This window comes from Ylistrum balloti, unplaced genomic scaffold, assembly GCF_031769215.1.
Source record: "Ylistrum balloti isolate Yb309-2 unplaced genomic scaffold, AGI_CSIRO_Ybal_v1 Utg369892, whole genome shotgun sequence".
Classification (NCBI taxonomy): Eukaryota; Metazoa; Mollusca; class Bivalvia; order Pectinida; family Pectinidae; genus Ylistrum; species Ylistrum balloti.
The window spans coordinates 289,683-313,204 of record NW_026782024.1 but is presented as its reverse complement, the minus strand read 5'-3'; the positions used below and the strand labels follow the sequence as shown (position 1 = coordinate 313,204).

The 23,522-nt window shown below is 33.7% G+C and overlaps 1 protein-coding gene across 2 annotated transcripts; it reads left to right on the top strand.

The window, feature by feature from the left end:
• The first annotated feature begins 1,252 nt into the window (after nt 1-1,252).
• Nucleotides 1,253-23,434, top strand: LOC132546461 (pyruvate dehydrogenase phosphatase regulatory subunit, mitochondrial-like). 2 transcript variants are annotated; one of them, XM_060210176.1, is made up of 19 exons: nt 1,253-1,294; nt 7,300-7,463; nt 8,177-8,443; nt 9,996-10,123; nt 10,634-10,715; nt 11,287-11,368; nt 11,753-11,834; nt 12,269-12,390; nt 12,799-12,913; nt 13,144-13,296; nt 13,866-13,990; nt 14,696-14,888; nt 15,293-15,442; nt 16,377-16,519; nt 17,008-17,156; nt 17,583-17,790; nt 19,396-19,485; nt 19,983-20,162; nt 20,648-23,434. In XM_060210176.1, exons 3-19 carry the CDS (start codon nt 8,190-8,192, stop codon nt 21,053-21,055), a joined length of 2,664 nt encoding a protein of 887 aa, XP_060066159.1. In that variant the 5' UTR covers nt 1,253-1,294; nt 7,300-7,463; nt 8,177-8,189; the 3' UTR covers nt 21,056-23,434. The 2 variants fall into 2 exon arrangements, with proteins under 2 accessions (XP_060066159.1, XP_060066158.1); XM_060210175.1 differs by having other exon boundaries at nt 7,300-7,650.
• Nucleotides 23,435-23,522: the final 88 nt, after the last annotated feature.

The window sequence follows — 23,522 nt, the reverse complement described above, 5'->3', positions numbered from 1 at the left end:
GGAACAATTAAGAGCACCTTCTGGAAAAAGGATGATGCGGAAGAAAGGCGTAGGATGGTCCAGAAGGAAATTAGAAATGATGAGGAAGAACATAGGCAGATCAAAGTAGTTGCATTGGGAGCCCATGGAGCGTGGACAAGATGGGATGCAGAACCAGACATACACAAATTAGTTTTGTGAAGGAAGGTGAGACACCGACATCCGCATCACCGCAGAGAACTTCCGGAATTCTTTGTCAGGCAGGAGACTGGAAGCTGGCGGTAGACCTTATTTAGAGACTAACCTTTCCGGACATTGTACCAACCAACCTTCGGCCGGATATGGTTCTTTGGTCGTCAACGACAAGAATGGTCATTGTCATAGAGCTGACAGTTCCATGGGAGGAAGGGTGCAGTGAAGCACACGAACGGAAGAGAGGAAAGTACGAATCATTGCTAATGGAGTGCAGGGAGAAAGAGTGGCAGACTTGAAACTACCCTGTCGAGGTGGGTTACAGGGGCTACCCCGCACAGTCTGTGTGGAGAATGCTAGCTGCATTGGAAGTGTCGGGCAGGACCAAGAGATCAGCGGTGCAGAGGATGGCCAGGGCAGCAGAGAGATCTTCATGCTGGGTGTGGATGAAGAAAGACTCAAGTACCTGGACACCCACCACCGACGCGCAGTGACTGATTATCACTGTGGACCCCTAGCTGTTTTAAGATAAGAATTTGACGGGAAAGTTTTAAATTTTACAGACTATCAAAAACACTTATGTGTAACCTTTAATTCGAATGTAAAATGAGAGGGGTCATGTAAATGAAATTTACACTTCTGTTTTGAAAAAAAAAATCAATATCTTAAGAAAATTGAAACACTTATTAAGTAGGGATGTTCTTTTATAAATTTATAAGACTTTTATTTTACCTGTTTTAGAATATGCTGGTGAGTTGTGGGACGGTTGCAGTATGTCTGAATCAGAAAAGTTAGAAAAAGCCCAACGTGAAGCGACTCGCATTATATTAGGACTGCCTTCATATTCCCCTATTAATACTTTATACTACGAAACGGGTCTTGAAATTCTATCTTATCGCAGAAAAATCAGGAAACTTCAATTAATGTATAAGTTGCATAATAAATCAACCCTGAATACCTCAATCATCTTTTGTCGCCTTTATGGTTCCCAGACAGTACCGGACATTCCCGGGCAGCATTGGGCAGTACCCGGCGGACCGGGCTGTAATTAATATAACCGGCTAGTCTTGTAGGGTAGCAGACACTCACTTTCACCTTTCCAATAGCTATGGACCAGTCGACGGTAAGTGTCCCGAGAATGTTTTATTGTTAATATGAAATAGGCTCTGCCTAAGAGCAAACGCAAGTTGATCAACAAGATGCACATTTGAACTGCATGATTCATGTCTGCACCGAAGCGTGTTTTTAAAATTTGTTTTAAATTTCGCATAATTTTAACAAAACCTCGGCACATACATATGTATCCTTGGCGCATTAGTTTCGGACCCTTAAAAATCATTTTAGCTACTTACGCTGTCGATTAACTGCCATCAAATGAATACATACATGACTTGAAATGTGTTCATACTAATAAGATATATGCAGCGCCTAAAGGCGAGCGCAAGTTGGTCAACTAGATCCACATTTTGAACTGCCTAATCCATGCCTGCACTGAAGCGTGAATTTATTTTATATGTCGCAAGATTTTAACAAAACATCGGCACATATACATGTACCGATGCATCATCATCATCATCATCATCATCATCATCATCATCATCATCATCATCATCATCATCATCAAGTGTGATTTGAAATAATAGTTTCCGTATGTAAATAAGTCATGCACATACATTCATACAAAATGAAGACAGACAAAAAAGAACAAAACAAAAGACGACAAGATAATGCAAAGTGTGACATTATCCCCGCCCCCTGCTGTTTAAAAGAAAGGCACATAATCATATATATACAAACAGAAATTAAACTTGTAACATCAACATATATAGTTAATGATGATACGCAAGTGATAATATAAAGAAAATTGTTTGACGTCATAGATTCTTTGCATAGTTACATTGCACTGAGGAGCAGCTAAGCTGTGAAAACGTTATGCAAAATGTTAACTTAACTTTTTCTTGTGTGTTTTTTTTTTTTAAATTTATATATATATATATATATATATATATGTATATATGTTGATGTTACAAGTTTAATTTCTGTTTGTTATCTTTAATAGTTCTATACAAAGTATTGAAATGGAGAACTTGTACTAAAGTACTAGCTTGATGTATGTACAGAGTTTGGAGCAATGGGTAATTACCTTGAACGGTTTAAGAGAACTGATCTGAAAGAAATGAACTTTGTGATTTGGCCTATCTGTTTCCATTGTAACAGAAAAAGTATTTAAATGGTGAACCTCACCATAGCAAAAGATACTACTAGCTTGATAAGCGTTGATAAGTTTTGAGCAATTATCTGGAATGGTTTCTGAGCACTGGTTCAGAAAAACTGAAATTTGTGATGAGGGTTACCTGTTTCTTCAGTAACAGAACATTTGATTAATAAAGTCTTTGATAACATATCTAGTCTATAAAATTGATAAAAAATCTTCAAAATAAATGTACAAGAGTTTCCCTTTCAGAGTTACAGAGATTGCAGAGAGGAGTATCTATCATCTTTGCTGTAAAATAGCAATGAGTTTGTAATCAAAATATAGTGAAAGACAATCTGATTTTAGTCAGATTTGTAAAGGTGGTCTTTATATGTATAACCAGTCTTTGGCAACATATCTAGACTATAAAATAGACAACATATTGATAAAAATCTTTAAAATAAATGTACTAGAGTTTCCCTTTCAGAGTTACAGGAATTGTATAGAGGACTATCTATCATCAATGCTTTAAAAAAGAAATAAGTTTGTAGTTAAAATATGGTGAAAGACAATATAGTTTTAGTCAGATTTGTAAAGGTGGTATTTATATGTTTAACCAGTTTTCATTATTAAAATCAGGATGTTCTTAACCACTTTTTTCTTTTCTCTTTGCTATTGAGAATTTTTGTTCTGTTAATAAACAGATCATAAAATGCTTTAGAACCTTCAGTTTTTTAAGCAATGTTGACATGTCTTGGTGGAGAAAAGAATAAAGTTGTAAACAATGCTGAGACTATTCAGTTATACATTGTAATTCAGAAAACCAATACAAGTATATATAGTGTATTCAAATTAATTTGTAAATAAATATTCTTATTAAAGTCACCAAAATTACATAAACTGCCTTTTTCTTGGGGGGGGGGGGGGGGGGGGGGAAACTCACCAATAATATTTATCTTATCATTGTGCCTTATAAGTGTTCGCTGGGAAATTTCTAAATATTCAAATACTTGATCATAATTAATTTCAAACAGTTGTCAAACATCCACATCTTGCAGTTTTAATGTTGTTAGGCGACAGAACAGGTTTTATGCTGAATCGGAACCTTTTGACTGCTTTTGTGTAAGAGAAGATGTATTTCTCATTACAGAAAGTGACCAAAGTTCCTGAAGCATAAACCAGAAATGAGATACGTCCGAGAACAAATGTGCTCTAATTTTGAATGGTAAAAATTGTAATTTTTCAAAGAGATTTTTGTTATATGAGTTTTAAACCATCCAAATGTTTGTTAAATTTATTTCAATTATTTAAGACTTTAAAGTATGTTTTCATTTGCACATGAAAGCTTGCAATGATACTTTGTCAGTCAAAATCTTTCATAATTCATTCAACAGGTTAACTGTTGTGTGCTGCGTTAAGGATATTGTCGGTAATGAAGTTCCAGCCACACTTCTGTTTAAAGTTGATCGTATTGGCAGCTTAAGCTTGTTGATTTTTAATTATCACATGCGGTATCATAATGCACTCATTGCGCTCACTATTATTCATAAAATAAAAACTGTAACATATACATTTCTTCTGTTTTAACTTTTGAGTGGTGTCGTGGTAGCCCTTTGGAATACTAGCCACATCATACCATTTGGGTAGAGAAAACTTTACTTAAGCTGTTGCGCGTACGCCTTGTAAACCAGATGTACAGTACCGGGTTTGAATCCTAGCAGAAGTATTGAAATGATTACTGACCTCTGAAACATTGGGGCCCATAGTAGGGATTCGGGATTAAAACTTATGATTACTGTCGTAAGACCCAGAGGTTCCAGGTTTGAATCTTTGTAGAGGCATTGAAATAAATAATAACATCTGTTACATTGTTATTATGTTTTTCAAGTTTTTCCAGAATGCTCCATGTAAACCATTAAAACGGTGAGTACTAGAGGTGTGTAACAGTAGGGAAGTGGTGGTATATGACATTTTATCCCCATCCAAAAGTCAAAATACAATATGCATGTATCTAATGTGAAAAAAAAAAAAATCTTTCTTTAGCCATGCGTAAACTTAATGACATTGGCCATGTATTTTCTCGGTATATATACTGTATATGGCATTTTTTTAACTGTGTACAGTCAGCTGTGTCATCAGTTAGAAGAAAATCATCGGAAACCTATTTATCTCAAGTTTTTTTTTTTTTTTTTGCAGTCTGCTATGTCATCAGATAGAAGGTAGTTATAAGGGACCTATATATTTTTTAGCTCTCATGTTTCCTCGGTCATCATCGGCCGAGTGTAAACTTTCCATTCAAGTGAATTTTTCTCAGTAACAGCATTCTTAACATTATATCTAAATATAAAATCACACTCAGGGTACACTTTAAGGGTTCTGGTATTGGGCCTGTAGCATAAAAGGATAAAGGGCTACCAAGTTTACAAGGGTTGAATATGTTTAAAATCTTTAAACGACTTCTCAATAATCAAAATGCCCAGGAAGCTGTAGCCTGTAGCATGCTAGGGTGTAGGGCAACTAGGTAATATGAATGGCCTTGACCCACTTTTAAGGTAATAGCAGTCAAGTGTGTCAAAATCTTCTTCTGAATAATTGATAGGCCCATGGTACTGATAGTGGGCCTTTGGTATGCTGGGATGAAGGGCTACCAAGTTTGTTAAAATTTAATACCTTGACCCAGAGATCTGGGATGAAGGGGTACTAAGTTTGTTCACCTTGACCTATTGTCAAGGTCACAGGGTCAAATATGTTGCAATGCGTAAGCAACTTCTTCTCAATAACCATAAGTCAAAGGGTCTTGATATTGGGCCTGTAGCATGCTTTTTTGTCAAGCAATATGTCTGGAGTAATAAATAAATGGCATTTGTGTAGTGCATTTATAAAGATTATGATTTCAAGTTTACAGAAAATGTCTTTATAAACCAACCAATGTCTTTGATGTAAGCTGTAGTGTAGTTGAGTAATCTATTTTAGGCCTATTTGATCTCTTTCACATGTAGGACGTTGCGGTCAAATGAACCCTTAAGATCAGTGGGTCTCTTGTTTGCATTCCAATTAGTATTGCTGCAGTTTAAAAGTCTTCTTGAATTTGTTTTGTTAATCTAGGCCATGGCCTTTAAATTATGAAAGGCTGTTTTGTGCATTACAGATAACCAAGCCCACTTATTGACCCCCGTTATTGGCTGGTTAACTTTTGTAGTCTGGAACATATTACATAGCATATCAACATTGTTCAATAATGCATAACTTGTGCTTTTACACTTAAACTTTGTTTTAGAATAGTTATTTTTTAACAATTGTATTTCGTTGTCAGGTGTAGGACAAAAAACTTTAAATCTCATGGTTAGTTTTCCATGATAAACGTTATTGCTTTATGATTAATTCAGTCTGTTCAGCAAATGATCATAAAAAGAGAAATGAAATGTGACTTACGCATAAAGATCATACAATGGTGGTCAATAATTTAAGATGCTGCAGGGATTTCTTCCCTCTTCATGTCCTTTTAATAAAGTGTGATATGTATAAATCTTTTCCGTTTAATTCTGTAGGTTTACAACCTGTTGGATAACTGTATAACATATGAATGATATGTACATAATTAATATCTAATCTTATCAACACTAACTGTAACCAGGAAAAATATAATCCTCCTCCTCTTGTCTTTTATAACAAAATCTTAAATGAGAAAGAAAACCATAAGCTTTTAGGACATTTATTCAAGTCAAACAAACATGGAGCAACCTACAGATCTCAGATGTTTTTGAAAAATCATATAAAAGATTAAATGTTTTAAGGATGCTCAAATATAAGGTTAATCCTCTGCCAGTTGCCAAATAATGCTAGTGGTTTAAATCAAGATAAATTTGCTAATCATGTATCTACTGTTCCATCCTGCACTTATGATCATCCATGTAAAAATACAGAACACTTCTTCTATTGTCGCAATTATTCTTACTCCAAATATCTGACCAGGGACATGTGTACTAAATTGCCTTTATTAAGATTTCTCAACCTTACTGTCTTGACTTATGGTAATTGAAATTCTGATTTGTGATCACCACCACCACCACCACCACCACCACCATTATGTGACAAAAATATATTTTCCATATATGTACAAATGCTGAATCATATTGATACATGTATTATAATTATTTCTTAAATCATGGTTTGATTTTATTAGCAATTACAAATACAAAATGTATCAGTAATATTGTAGTAATATTTTCCAGTTTAATCTTCTACCGCCAGTAAAAAGGTTTTATATGTATCATTCATTCTGTAGCAACCATAGACTTGGTTCTGTATGATATTGACTACTGGTATCATATCTTAAATCCCAGATAAAATGCCTTATAAACAGTATATCTTGAAGACATTCATTGCAAAAAATAGAATGACAGCCAATGTCATACACCTTAAGAATAAATTATTAGAAAGACTGTTTTTTCAACAAGAATTTTAGTAGAACAAAACCTTATATACTCCTGTAATAAAAATATTGTTGAATATATCCAGTATATCAGGACTTTTTGACATGGGTTAGGGATGAGCTATTTTGCGTTATTTTTGGTAAGAAAATTTATGCATAAGGAAGGAAATTTTTCAGGAATGAATTGCAAGTTTAGGGAATTTGACTTAATATGAAATAATTTCAGTTGTAAATGAAGCTGTTATTGCCCCCGCCTTTACCCTCAATCCCCTGGAAGTCTCCCATGTATTATATGAAAATTTAACCTATGTGATTGTTTGTTCGTCTGTTTGCTAAGTCACCTGATCCACAATTGTGTTGAAGTATGCAGTATGCAGTATGCAGATCAGTGTGTCTGCAACAGCTGTACATGTGTTGATATAAGTTTAAGTTGACATAGTTTAAAAAATCAGCTATCAGCTTTAACTGTATAGTACCTGTATTTCTGATATTAACTTTACAGGTGCAATCAAGGACACCAGTAAAGATAATGCAGTTGTCATATAATTGACCCAGCAGCATCAGTTGACATCTTTATCATGATTTGTTAACCGTTCATCAGCTCAATCATGAAAAAGTAGCAGATTTGGACTTATGAAATGGATAACGGTATCAGAGTTTAAACATGTAAGGTCAACATCGGGAACTGTTGTGATATATAATGTTAATATAGAACGTGTGTGTGATACATCCTATCCTCATGTGAGATTCGTGATATCTGTACAGAGCTTCAGGTATTTGTGTGTCAAGCACGACAATCTGTAATAGGTAGATCAGGTAGTTATGCTAAACCTACATTGAGAGAAGACAAGGGGTAAGTACTGTTAAGTATCAAGGTCTATATTTTCATTATCTAAACTACATTTTCAATTTTTCTGTCTTATTATTTTATCAAAGTGTAGAAGATTTTCTAATTAGTCAAAGATAACCTTAGAAACTACAATAACACTATAAAGTTGAATGATGTCACTAAGTAAAATGTATATAATGCGTCTTTATCTAAATTGTTGATATGATGTATATTGAATAATTGTTATGTATTCTTAGTTGCCTTTTTAAAAATAACTGACAGATCAAAATCAAAGTGAATTAAAACTGCTTGTTAGATTACATTATATAACAAAGTCACTTCTATTATTAGATTAATGAATTTTAAATGAAAATTATAAATTTCCTGTTTCTAAGGTTCGTTGTATTGATAATTAAGACTTATATAATATTCACAAATTGAAACATCAGTACAGAAGTAAGGTTTTGGATCAGATCTGTTTAATGAAAAAAAAATTGTATCTGATTAAGTCAGTAAGCAATGTAATAAAACAATTAGCAATTGATTGCAGACACCAAAACACAATGGCACTTATGAGGGGGATCCTGAGTGGCTTGGGCCGTGGCCTGAGAGCCCCTGTTCGGCAGGGACTCTGGACCACCTCCAGCAGACAGTACAGTGAGGAGACTGTGACTAGCGATGGAGAGAACAGGCCATCAGTAAAGGTGCCGTCCAGTGCTAGAGTAGTCATCTGTGGTGGCGGTGTTCTTGGGACATCCATCGCTTACCATCTGGCTGAACGGGGCTGGACTGATGTAGTGTTACTAGAGCAGGGGAGGTAATGTCTCATGATTATACTGCTATACCAATGACATTTTACCTCTTTGTTACAACTTGTGTAAACTGAACATAGATTGGACCAACAAATTTATGCAATTAGACTTAGTATATTTATCCATCAACAACCCAGGGGGCTAGGGTACCTATTCTAACTCAAAGTGAAGGAGTAGGATTCTTACAGGGCAATGAAACAGCATCTGTTTCTACTGATCCGTAATGTATTCAGGTAGGCTTAGTACCAGGCATAGGCATATTGCAGGATAGATATGGTTGTTTAAGTCCTAGAGTGAAAAGTTATTGACTACTAATGAGTTTGTTGTATAACTTTGAAGAGTGTTAACTCTAGATCTGTGTTAAAAACTTAGAGGCATCTGAGAACTTCCTGTATTATCAGATTATAGAAGGATCGATGTCATCACTGACATAAAAAGTAGATAAAGGTGTATTAATATACTGCTATCAAAGTCGTATCACTTGGTTAATTCTTTATCTGTAATATGTTATCAGTAGGACGGTGACACTTTGGTATCATACGGTGTTCAAAGGACTAAGTGTACTGGGTAAAACTTTCAATGTATAGAAAGAAGCTTTCCAGTGGGGTAGTTATATAATAAAGTAGTGAAACAGATTTTTAAAAACTAGAAAAGATAGCCCTTTCCTATATCCTAAACAGGGTATATGTAACTTTTCATTGCTGCAGACTCAACTGAATTTGTCAGGTTAACCTGATTTGACCATAATGTTAGATTCACCTGCTTATCAACTAAAAAATTGAACCTTGTCATACCAAGTCAGCTAGGACATCGTACAGAGCTTCCTTGATGAAATATCTTGCTTCAGATTGCGTTTTAGGTGAGAGGTCAAAGGGCAAGGTAACTGTGATAAATACTCAAACCTCATACAGTGCTTCCTTGAAAAATTGTTTGCTTGTGATTCCTTCACGTGTCTGGAAGTCAAAGGTCAAGGTCGCTTTTTCTTTGAATAAAAGATTATTTTGTACACATTTTATCAGATCTATTGGGCTGATTTATCTAGGGCTTCAACCTGTAACTGCTGTGCCTCCTTGAAAAATGTTTTTATTTGGGATTGCATTCCAGACTCGAGAGATTAAAGGTTTAAGTTAGTTACTGTAAAGAGAAAATCAGACTTAATATGAACAATTCCTCAAGTTTAATGTTGCTGATTTATCTATGACTTTACCCAGTGCTTCTTGAAGGAAGTCCTGGCTAAGGATTACTTTTTAGGTTCAGATGTCAACATCATGGTCACAGTTGCTATAAACAGAAAATTGTTTCACACAATATCATGGATATCTTATGACCAATTCTGCGCAGGCTTCATAGAGTGCCTCCTTTAGGAAGTTGCTTGCTTACTTACTGAATAACCTTTGAGAACTGCATTTCATTATTTCTCCATACCCTTGCTTAATTTTTGCTAACCTTGCATAATGATTGTGGCCAGTCTTTATACTTCATCTATCTAGTACTTTTCTTTTACATTCATAGATATTAATATTGGTATGGAACAGATATCTGTTAACTGTATTATAGGCTTACATGTGGCACTACCTGGCATTCTGCTGGAATGATAGGCCAGGCCAAGGATGAAGTGGAGGGGTCACAGCTTGTAGCTTACAGTAGACAGCTTTACAAAGATTTAGACAAAAGTCATGGAGTTGGTAAGAATCTGTATGTCATTCTAGGGAACTGTCTCAGAATCGTTCTGTAGCCTATATTCAATGCCTTTTAAGAGTCACAGAGTCGGTAGGCATAGTTTTATCTCCATTATTAGACAAATGTCACAGTGTTGGTAGGCTAGCTTGTTCTTCTTTATTAGACAAATGTCATAGATTTTGTAGGCTTACAATTTGTTCTCAGTCTCTTACTAAACAAGTGTCAAAGAGTTGATAGTTTTGGAATAGTTTTTCCAAAATATTACCATGGCAACAATGTCATCTTTTGATTGGTTAATTTATAAGGGTTTTCAGTAATTGCAATTATAATTGTACCATTTATAAGAAAATAATTGACTGACAGGGTAAGTAAATCATTATAAACTATAATTCAAATGCTGGGGTTATTATTTAGTTATCCTATAGATGACCAGTCAGATTTGTATTGTATAGATTGGTTAACAAATAAATGCTCTTAGCCATCAAATTATCTATAAATAATGGTTATCTTTTTAGGATGGAAGGATTGTGGAAGTGTTTTTGTAGCACAGACTAAAGACAGGTTGACATTTTTGCAGAGGAAAAATGCTATTGCACTGTGAGTACCAGAATATGTACAACTTAATTTATCTCTAGTATCATATTGTAGAATCAGTGAGAGAATGAGTGTGGCATATCATTGGCAACACTCTTATCACCTTTATCAGACAATTGACCAGTAAAACATAAGTAAACTGAAAAGTAAATAACTTTATCTATGTTACAACCATAGTGAATCAAGTCATTCAAACTTTTATTGGTCATTCTTGTTGGCCTGGATAAAAGTGCATGTGGACTTTTAATGTGTGAGGAAACCAGAGAACCTGAGGAACACCCTGAGGTCCGTTCCAGGAATCCAACCCCAAACACCGAGGTGAAAGGCGAATGCATTACCACTGAGCCACCGACCACAAGCTCATTTCTTGTAATGTTCCCACCTGCATCTACTGAAATTTTGTTAAAATAGCAACAAAGTTGCCCAATAACAATTCCATATCTTTAATTTGAGGTATACCCTATGTGTTAGGTCTTCAAGGTTTATTACAGGACAAATGTAGTATGACAATAATTATGCTACATTTTTATATCTGAAAACTGTTGTAATAACTTTATGATGTCCTCTTTTACAGAGCCACAGGGATTGAATCCCACATTATATCACCAGAAGAAGCAGGGAAGCTGTGTCCATGGATCAGAACTGATGATTTGGCTGTAAGATTTGTGAACTAGCATAGGACAAATTTGAAATACCAACTATCATTCAGGAATCGGTTGTTTTCATTTCATATTTGTAGTTGGTTTGATCGACAATTGAATGACATTTAATGTTTTAATGAACTTACTGATTGTAAGCTGTAGAATGAATCATTTGTTGCAAGTAGCAAAAGCCAAATTTTCAAACTAAAGAAAAGGGCACATTAGATATTTATTTAGATACAGCAAAATGCCATGATTTTATACAGAAAGTAGACGTGATGTTAAACTTGTGGATAGCTGCAAATCTTCTGTATATATCTTAACTATCCTGCAGTACAATTGTCATGACCTAGTATAAATAACTCTGAGAGTAGACATTTCTGTTTATGTAACCACCAGGGGGCACTGTGGGTGCCAGGAGATGGAGCTGTCACCCCTCCAGATCTTGTAACAGCTTTCACCTCCATAGCCAGAGGGAAAGGTACTTAACCTTTATATAAATCTTAATAAAGTTGTCAGGTTAATGAATGCTTGTAATCATATGCTATGGGATATTGACATATAACTTCTTCCCTTTTATCTTCAGACATATTGAACCAGAGATTTTAACAAGAAACTATTCAAGTGCTAATTAGATAATGAATGATTTTGTTCTTGGTCTTTCAAAATAAAAAGTTTACCAACAAATCTTCAATGAATATTAAACACTTTCCAATTTACTGCAGTAATCCAAAAATCAATGTTCGAAATTTTCAGCAGTTGTGATAAAGAAGTCCAATGTCATTGTAACCATTGTCCAGATACCTGGTAAACAGCAATGCAGTTTGAACACTAGAAATGGACATCAATTTGTCTGAATAACAGTTAACTATGAAACCTGGTATACACTGCTTCATATTTTGACTTACTCTTTAGGAGTGAAGATCATGGAAGGCATTAAAGTTGATAAGATTCATACCAAGAACGGGCGAGTATCACAAGTGACTACATCCCATGGTGATATTGACTGTGAATATTTTGTCAACTGTGCTGGGCTGGTGAGTCCAGTTATACATCAATACTGAACTATGATATTGTCATATTCATAAATGTTTATATCAGGTAAGATTTGAAATTAAAAGAAAATATTATGCTCCCTCACAAAATCATTTGTCAGATTTCTCGTTCTTTGTAACCTTGATTGATCAATATTAGTTATACTAATACTATCACACATACTCAATTACCAACTAAATGGAATACATTTTCTCATATTAAACACTATTCTGCTGCAACTGTTGACTGTACATTTGATTCCTGTCTAACTTGTAAGTTATACTTGGAATAGATGTTTAATACCAAATATAACCCATTAAACTTGTGTGAAACAAATTAGATATGTAGAATGAGGATTACTTTCTTTGTAAAATTATTTACATTGTCCTTTAATATTTGTTGGCTGACAGTGGGCAAGAGAAGTAGGGACAAAGTCGGAACCAAATGTGAGAATTCCACTTCATCCTAATGAACATTTCTACCTGGTCACAGCACCAATAAAAGGGTTGGACCCTTTGATGCCTGGTAAGCACCTATCTACACTTTCACTTCATTCTTTGTTAAAAGTGCCTGGTAATCAAAAAATTATGGTTTAGTGGGAAGGTAAGAGACCTTTTATTAAAAAAATTATGACATTCAAATGAAAGTTCATTTTTCTTCTCAAAACTCGTAAGATATCTTCCTTTACAATATCTAATGAGATTCTCTTTTGACATTTCTGAAATTATTTTTATTTATCCCCTTTACCACTACAGTTGTCAGAGATCATGATGGCCTGATCTATGCCCGAGAATGGAGTGGAGGTTTACTGGCTGGAGGCTTTGAACCCAGAGGCAAACCAGTCTTTCATAACGGAATTCCTGATAAATTTGAGTTTCAGCTTCTCCCAGAAGACTGGGATCATTTCCGTAAGAATTTTGACGATTATAAATAGCTTCTAGTTAAGGAATGTCCAATCGCTAGGCTTTAACAACAGTAGTTGAATCTTTTGTTGTTTTGTCATTTTAGATTTTGTATTGGATTTTCTCAAAAATCGAACAAAATTCTTTATTACCCCCATCATGTCATCTAAACAAATTTGTACTGATATCGCCTACATGTATAGCAAAATGTAATGTGGCCATGGTGACCTTCATGTTTTAGGTTCAAGGTCAAATGAATATGTAAATATACACAACTTACATGTGGTAGATTGGTCTCTAATGCAAGTATTATCCTTGGTTTACCTTGATTTCCTTAATTACATTATTTGAACGAATGTAATTTTAGGTCATAATGATGAAAAACAGAAAAGACTTTCACTTCAGTTTTCGTTATGAGGAAAATGGTGTCACTAATATTACATCAAATGTAGTCATCTCAATTACTATTTTAAGGTACATTCTACATCTTAAGTTCCAATTAAAGTACAATGAATTTCATTACGAATTTTAAAAAAATCACCCGAATTTAAGCCATTTGCTCTTTACAACTTTAGAGGTGCTTTTGGACCCAATTCTGCATCGCTTCCCCTGCATGGAGAGTGCTGAAGTAAGACATTTGGTGAACGGACCTGAAAGTTTTACTCCTGATGGCCACTGGAATCTGGGTGAATCACCAGAGGTAGGAATATCCAATCCACACTGTTAGTGGATTATGATTGATACAGCTGTAAACATTGAATTGTTTACAACATGATGACTCGATTAATTATATATACAGAAAATTTCAGGCACATAAGTGCTAGAATAAGATTTGATTATTTGGGAAGTTTTATAAAGGTATATATGTGATATCTTAACCTTGTGCTATAAACTTGCTGATGTGACATACAAAAAAGTTATTTATAGCAGGGGGTTTTCTCCTTCATGTTGATGAGTTTGATGAGATGACGGACTGGTAAGCAGGGTAAAATAGGCCATGTCAGATTTCTCTGTTGAAGTGTTTTCATTTTTATGATATGCAAGTAATGTCTATCATTTTAAAGGTATAAGTTGAAATAAAGTACATGTACCATGTTAGAGCTTTACAAGAAATACAATACAGATAAATAATTTACAATTCTGTATTTATTATGCTGAAAGTCCTTAGTGGCCAAAAATAAAAATAAAAAATAGAAGTAGGAGATCTATATAGGCTTATTACAGGACAATAATGCAAGATTTTCTCTCATTTCTGCTAAACCAGAGATAAATGTAGATGGGCTTTTTACCAAACTTGGGCTTATTAAGCGATAAATTACTTTATAGATCTATCTTACACAATCACTACTTTCCTGTTGGTAACTGGAAGTTTCATAGACTAATGAGATACCATAATGTTTATCAGGTGAAGAACTACTTTGTAGCTGCGGGTATGAACTCCATGGGTGTAGTTGGTTGTGGTGGGATAGGAAAACATCTCACAGAATGGATTATTGATGGCGAGCCAAGCATCAATCTTGCTGAGCACGATATCCTCAGATATGTTCCTCATCACAGTAACAAAAAGTTCCTCAAGGAAAGAGTGAAGGAAACCATATGTAAGTCCTGTTTATAAGATATAAATGAATGAATCAGGAAGAAATTGGTTTTTAGATTTGTACATTTTTATTTATCATTCCTATGACAATTATTATTAGTTTTTTACACCTGGTTGATTTTGGTATTTACCTATCAAGGTTAAATGAAAAGTTACATGTCATATAATTTTTAACTTATTTTGAAGTGAAACATTATGTACAAGTCATCTTATGGTCCCTTCAGTAGATGTAGTTTATATATTCAGTGGTTTATAGCGACAGATTCTACGCAAGTTAATGAAGATTTGGTCACCTGGGCCTTGATTACTTTGTCAGCCATAGGAAATGATATTTTGTAATTATTAAGATAGGAAAAATTCACCTGAAAAGGTAAATTCATTGCCATCTTTCTTTTTAAACACCAGCCCTTTATAGTATGAAGTTCCCATATGAATACTGGGAGACAGGTCGTAAACTGAGAACCTCACCCCTTCACACCAAACTAGAGGTTGATGGTGCCTACTTTGGTGAAACCAATGCATATGAACGACCAATCTACTTTACAAGACCTGATGGTAAGTCACATCGTCATCAGTTATACCAATTAATTCCTGTAATTATTGTAATAATTGTTAAATATGTTTTCCAATATAGAGCTATTTGTCAGTCCATGTCCCATTGTATTTTTTTGCAAGAGTATCTCCGATTTTTACCCGGTTTCTGTCATGTACTTGAATTCTACATCTCTGTCTAGATTGTGGAACCTTGCATCCATAGTAGTTAACATTGTTCCTCTTTTCAAAGTTATAACAGGTGACAGGTATGAATATTTGTATCCACTCCTTTCTCCATCTAATGAGATTAAGGGGTTTATAGTTGTCTGTCTGTCTAGTTGTTGCAGTCTTTGTTTTTGATTAATTAATTAATTTCTATAGGAAATTTTTTGACACTTCAATTGGTAGTTTTACTTCTAACTCGTCTTGAACAGTTCATAGTATTTGATTTTGATCATTTCAAGGACATGGCCTGAAAAGATGGTATTTGACCGTTACACTCCTTGTCTTACTAGCATCTATTTGTCTTGACAGATTTTAATGAAACATGTATAATTTTTCCTTTCAATATACATTGAACAAGGTCACATGAAGGTGTAATCAATAAAAATTCAGTAATTTCTACTGAAAATAGAATTTCATCATCATACTCATTGTCATTACTCTGGCAGCCTAAGTTCCTTGATAATTTTGTTAAAATGTCTGAACGTTGGTCAATAGGACAAAGTCTTTATTGCAAAATGAGAAATTCACTGGTACTTTTTGTCATTATTGATGGTGAAACTTTATGAAATGCCTGGAGTATTTTTCCAGCAGAAATGGAAATGAATGGCAAAAAGAAGGAGAGAACTAACAAATATCAAGTTTCAGGATTAATAGATGGTATTTATAAATTCTGAAATCAATTATAGATGAAGATGTTGAACTTATGTCAAATTGTCTCTAAATAATTTAGATGAGATGGCAGATCAGTATCACCCTGGGAAAGGGTCCTATGGTAAACCACCATGGTTTGATAATGTCAAGGAGGAATACTGGGCTTGTAAAGAACGTGTCTGTCTCATAGACATGTCATCCTTCTCAAAGTTTGAAATCAAGGTGAGAAAAGTTCCGAAAGTACTTCAGAGTGCTAGATCAGAGATTTTTGAGAAGTTTTTCTGTTTGTAGTGGTGTCATTCTTCAAGGAGTTAGAAATTAAAGAATATGTGAGTACAGAAACATATACAGAAGGAGTATTCCAGTTTCATAAGAATATAAGAATTCAGTCGACAACAATTTCATAGTAGCATTATAGTCACACTGAAATTGAAATATTTTGATCATTTCAGAACAGAAGAAAATAGGAGATGTATGTAAATAAGTAAAATGGAAAGTCATTGATATTTTAATACTGGATAAAAGATTATGTAGATATAGCAATTACTGACAAATTGTCAGAGCGATTTAAAATGTTCAGCTCTGTAATACCCACAAAAATTTTTGTATATAAGTGAATTGATCACAAATAAGAAATGCTGTGTTTTATACACAAAACTGTAATAATTGTACCAAGTTTATTAAAAGTGACCTCCTCGTTGAATTTCTAGTCCAACGGCTCAGAAGCCTTGCAGTTCCTGGAATATTTAAGTTCCAATGACATTGAAGATAATGTTGGAGAAATAATTCACACAGGCATGCAGAATAATCATGGAGGATACGAGAATGACTGTACCATTGTACCTCTCGAACAAAACCAGTAAGTGTCAAGCTTGACTTCATAAAGAATTTTGTTAACTATCATCCACTCAGCAAAGTTTTACTTTTTGATTTCAGTTTTTTTCAACAGTGTTGGTAGAAGCTATGCTACTTTTGTTTGTCTACTCATAATTGTCTACTCATAAATTTTTTCCAAAGCACTGATACATCTTTTATAGCCAAATTTTCAATATCAGAATCCGATGTGTGCTTGCATTTCAAACTTTATTTACACATTTTTATATTGCTATCATGCATCGTCCATATCCACCATCTGTACATTTTTTTTTTAAACACTACTGTTGCTGATCCTGACCAATTATTTCAGAATTGTTCAGGCTATGAGGCTTGTATTTTGTACAGGTTGTCAGGATATTTATGCAGCATTTTTAGTATTGATTTTACATTATCCGTTTTTCCTTCTCAGTTTCTTCGTTATATCCCCGGCGTCCCAGCAGACCAGGTCCCTAGCATGGCTACAGAGATTCCAGCCTGATGATGGCTCAGTTCAGATACGAGACATCACTTCAGCATATGCAGGGATAAATGTAATAGGTCCTCACGCCCAGCAACTACTGGCCGATGTCACAGACATATCCACTTCACTGAAGGACTTCAAACCTATGACATGCAAGGTATGCACTGCTGAATTATACTTTCATGACATTGAATGGAGACTTCATCTCTTCATCCAAGATTGTAGTTTGTGACAGAAGTTAATGGGATATGGGGAAAGCAGATCTTTGTTTTTAAGGTGTTCATTAGAAAAGTGTCTGTTAAGTCATGTCGATTTATAAAAAACTAACTGCCTCCATTTCTTATTTTCACATTTACATCAGTGTCAGAATGTATATCAGTGTTAGAATGTATATCAATGTCAGAATGTACATTAATGATAGAATGTACAACAACATTAGAATGTACATTAATGATAGAATGTACAACAACATTAAAATGTACATTAATGATAGAATGTACATTAATGATAGAATGTACAACAACATTAGAATGTACGTTAATGATAGAATGTACAACAACATTAAAATGTACATTAATGATAGAATGTACAACAACATTAAAATGTACATTAATGATAGAATGTACAACAACATTAAAATGTACATTAATGATAGAATGTACAACAACATTAGAATGTACATTAATGATAGAATGTACAACAACATTAAAATGTACATTAATGATAGAATGTACAACAACATTAGAATGTACATTAATGATAGAATGTACAACAACATTAAAATGTACATTAATGATAGAATGTACAACAACATTAAAATGTACATTAATGATAGAATGTACAACCACATTAGAATGTACATTAATGATAGAATGTACATCAACATTAAAATGTACATTAATGATAGAATGTACATTAATGATAAAATGTACAACAACATTAGAATGTACATTAATGATAGAATGTACATCAACATTAGAATGTACATTAATGATAGAATGTACATTAATGATAAAATGTACAACAACATTAAAATGTACATTAATGATAGAATGTACAACAACATTAGAATGTACATTAATGATAGAATGTACAACAACATTAAAATGTACATTAATGATAGAATGTACATTAATGATAGAATGTACATTAATGATAGAATGTACATCAACATTAGAATGTACATTAATGATAGAATGTACATTAATGATAAAATGTACAACAACATTAAAATGTACATTAATGATAGAATGTACAACATTAGAATGTACATTAATGATAGAATGTACAACAACATTAAAATGCACATTAATGATAGAATGTACATTAATGATAGAATGTACATCAACATTAGAATGTACATTAATGATAGAATGTACATCAATGTTTTTATGTACTTCATTGCATGAATGTGCATCAATGCTAGAATGTACGTCAATGTCACAATGTACATCAGTATAGGATGTACATCATTGTTAGTACATTTTTATATGTACATCAATGTTAGAACGTACATCAATGTTAGTGTGTACATCAATCACCAAAGAGATCCCATGTGATAACTCTCTCTGGTTGTACAGGTGATAGATGTAAACTTCACCAAAGAGATCCCATTTGATAACTATCTCTGGTTGTACAGGTGATAGATGTAAACTTCACCAAAGAGATCCCATTTGATAACTATCTCTGGTTGTACAGGTGATAGATGTAAACTTCACCTGTGATATCTCCCTTTGATAACTATCTCTATCGGGTTTTACAGGTGATAGATGTGGGCTTTGCTAGTGATATCAGGGCCATGCGACTCACACATGGTGGAGAGGATGGATTTGTCTTGTATGTTCCCTCAGAGGTAAATTGTACCTTCTCACTCTTATATCGGTAAATAAAACTGATGGCTGCCAATAAGCAGAATTATTCTTACTTTATCCTTTGGAATGTACTCCACCTCTTCTCTTTACTTGGATATATTTATTCTGTATTAATTATGATTATACAAATCTGACTTAAGAAAATAACTTCAAAGTTCATGAATGTTAATTGTAAAATTGTAAAATTCCAATTTAAGTAAATATACCTAGCAATAAGTGAAGTAGTGTCAGTTTGATTTGCTTAAGATTTGATGGATAGTAGTTACAAATTGTTTGATTATACTTTTATAAAACAACTGAACAATTAACTTTTATATATTGCTCATTATAGCGTGTTGCATCTCTTTAAGATATCAGAAAACTGTTTTTTTAATGGATGAATGACAATTATTATAGAACTTTAAGAAAACGTCATAGGCATGTGTTGTATGTTATTGAGAGATGTTGACTCAGCCGACTTGTGATGTTTCATTCTTAGTATGCTCTTCATGTGTACGACACCTTGATGACAGCAGGGAAGGATTATGGAATTCGACATGCTGGATACTACGCGCTCAAAATGCTGCGCATTGAGAAGTTCTACGCTTATTGGGGTGGTGATCTAACTACCCATACCACTCCCCTTGAGTGTGGCCGTGACTTCAGGGTCAAATTTGATGTAAGGATCCATCAAATCTAGATTTCAATTATTTTTTCTTTTGAAGGATTATTCATAACCACCCTTGTAATTACTAAATTTTTGCATGCAGAATGACACATTATTTTGTATTGCAAATAATTTCAATTCCATAGAAATGTTTGATTTTCTGTATTTATCCAATAATAAACCAAAGTCTGGTTATAAGCCCAACCATATCTAATGCTTTTCAGTAGAATAACAAATCATCGCTATCTCACTATCCTGCAAAGATTCCCCAGTCTGACATTGAGACATAATTTCAATGTTATCCTCCTAGGCTTACTGCAGAATGAATAAAAATGGTAGTTGTATTGCCAATGTTACAACTGGAATTAGTATGTTCAGTTCTTTTTTACAGTGATTTTCATATAAACACATTAGTTGATTAGAAATTGTTTGTAGGATTAACAGTTTCACAGTATTTAATACAGTTCTGTAATATAGTTTATATTTGTCATCTTCAGAAAGGAGATTTCATTGGGAAGGAGGCTTTACTGAAGCAGAAGGAAGAGGGAATCAGTCAGAGGTTTGTCCAATTCTTACTGGAGGACTTTGATGTAGACAAGGATGTGTGGCCTTGGGGAGGAGAACCAATCTATCGTAATGGCAAGTTCTCTGGAACCACAACATCCAGTGGTTACGGATTCAAGTTGGACAAGATGGTGTGTCTTGGTTTTATCAGAGACTATGATGAACAGGGTAAGAGTGTTTTGTACAAGAACATGAACCAGTTTGTTTTAGACAGGAATGCAAAGTATGAGATAGCCATTGGTGGTCGGATGTTTGAAGCTAAAGTGAGACTCTACACTCCCAAGGCAGCATATTCAACCTCAGAACCTGTCTTCATCCCAGTTCCTTCCATGAACAAATAGAGGACTTCATCACCTCAGTGAATTTCAGTTCACTACCGATGGCGGAGATGCAAGATTGTAAGGTTCAAGTGATAGACAATCAGATATTCCAGAAATTTGCTGCTGCATCCTAGTGACCAATATTGATGACAAAACTTCTGAAAGAACTTGTTGAATTATTAACTTTCTCTATTTCACAACAATTGTCAAACAATCAAGGTTAAATCAGTTTTGTTGACCATGATGAAACTTGCGAGGTTCATGGGGTCAGCAGGTGACCTTGTGCCTTTTTTCATATTGAACTTGGGAGTCAAGTCTTATTGGCTTAGGTAAAAGATGATTTGGTTATCAATAACCAACCAAAATTGGTTGTCAAAAGAAAAAAACAAAATAAGGTTTTGTTAGAATCTAGCTCTTTTTGATTAGAAAGAAAACAGTTTTAAAACCACCACTGTTTGAGTCACAAGCATCAAATATCATTGAAAGTGTATTAATACTTTCCATCATGCTAGTAAGGCCAGATTTGCATGTTATAACTTCTTCTGTCTCCAAAGATTAGCATTTCTAGTTTCCATTCTTAGTACTACATTGTATTTAAACTATGTCAGCATTAAGTATCTGCAGCAAGGGAAACAATTTCCATTAGATTTTTTGATCATGGAGAAATGAAAGTTTAGTACAAAGTCCTCATAACTCATTGCCTCAAAACATTATTATATATTTTGGAGACTATGGATAGTAAACTATATGATCAAAATATTAAAATGATCAATAAACTCTTTGTAATCACAAAGTAACATTACAGAGTGTTTACAATACCAATATTGTACTAGATATATACTTATTAGAAGACTCTGAAGTTGATCTCCACAAGTGATGGTAGCTTCAAGGTAAAATGTAAGGGTACTTAACAAAAAAGTAATTTGATATTTGTTGTTATTCAATGAAAGCTGTTAATGTATTCAACATGAAAGCAACTTGTCTTGATCTTTAATCAAGACCCTAGAGTTGGTCCACATGTCTTTGGAAAGAAATTGATGCTGTGATAATGTGAGAACAAAACATTGTATATTACCTTTGATGTAAAGTAGAACAAATGTATACCACAGATATTTTATTTAGTATGATAACTACGTGTTTGGATGTAGTGTGACAGAAAGTGTTCTGACTTAGAATAATACAGGTCTTCTCCTATGGTTATTATTCTTGCTTTTTTAGTGAAAAGAAATCCTGAAGACGATTTCATGGATTCAAGGAGTGTTATTTCTCCTGTGTCTAAGTTATAGCCTGTCTTTTCATTCATTTAATGAGTTTATTTCCCCTGTGTCTAAGTTATAACCTCTCATTTCTTTGATAGAATGAGTGTTATATCTCATGTGTCTAATTGTTAGCCTCTCAGGACATTTTGTTTATCACATGTCAAGTCATTATTTTACAGAATTAGTGATTTATTTAACAGGATTTATGTTACAGTATGATGCACCTGTAGACTCTTGTGATTTTTGTTTTAATTAACAAAGCTTGATCTTTTGTAGACCGTTTATTAGTAAGAATGATCCTTCCTTCATTGTTCCATAACTACAGTATTGATATGTTGTGAATCAGGATAATCAGGTGATAGTGTATAGTAATTTGTTGTAGGGCATTTTAAACATGTGATAATGCTATTACAAATGTTAAAATCTGGAAATGAAATGTGGATTTTACTACAAATACTTACATTAGTATTAGCCTCTTTCCTGTCAACCCAAGAATAATTGCAGACATTGATGTGTTAATATTTGATAAGTTAGAGGGTAATTTACTACAGCCTAATTGATAATGAATTTACATGTATATACAAATTTAAATGCATAAAAAGAATAACCTAAACTTGATTCTTTAAGAAATTTGTACGATATTAAACTTATTTATGATCATGTTGGTGACATATTCAATGTTTTGCCTATATATCAGTTTCATTCATCCAATACAGTTCTATAAGAAAAGAAAGAAGATCAGTTGATATAAAATTCTTAAACCAAGTCTCAACAGGCCATGGAAAAAATGAAAATTATGTTGTTTTTTTTTCATAAAAATATATGAAGAGTGCTTCATAGGGTGAAAATAGTAAGTTTAAGTCAGTAGTTACTTTGTTTCTACTGCTGTTCAAACTTTCATATTTTGAAGTGTTGACAAAGATCATGAAAAGAAGGAATTGAGTTCAAGTCAGTTTCGCTTTCTGCTTATATTTTTTATTGTGTGTATTATCTCCTATTTAAATTGCCATTTATCTCTATTCGAGTCCCAGAACACATATACATCCCTTTATTTTTCTTGTATACCTACAAACATGATGCCTCCTTATATTATTATGTAGTCATGTTTCTTTTGATCTTGATAAAGTATGATGAAATATAATTTGTGGTTATGTTTTCTGTGTTCTTTATTCAGTCTAATGTCTTTTAATGAAATATGAGCAAATTAGGGAAAGCATATTCCTCATGGA

Bases quoted from the DNA above. Each gene is read 5' to 3' on its own strand.
- LOC132546461 (XM_060210176.1), top strand. From the start codon at position 8,190: ATGGCACTTATGAGGGGGATCCTGAGTGGCTTGGGCCGTGGCCTGAGA. The intron at 11,369-11,752 runs GTAAGATTTGTG...TGTAACCACCAG, and splicing joins TCAGAACTGATGATTTGGCT to GGGGCACTGTGGGTGCCAGG. The intron at 17,791-19,395 runs GTATGCACTGCT...CGGGTTTTACAG, and splicing joins TCAAACCTATGACATGCAAG to GTGATAGATGTGGGCTTTGC.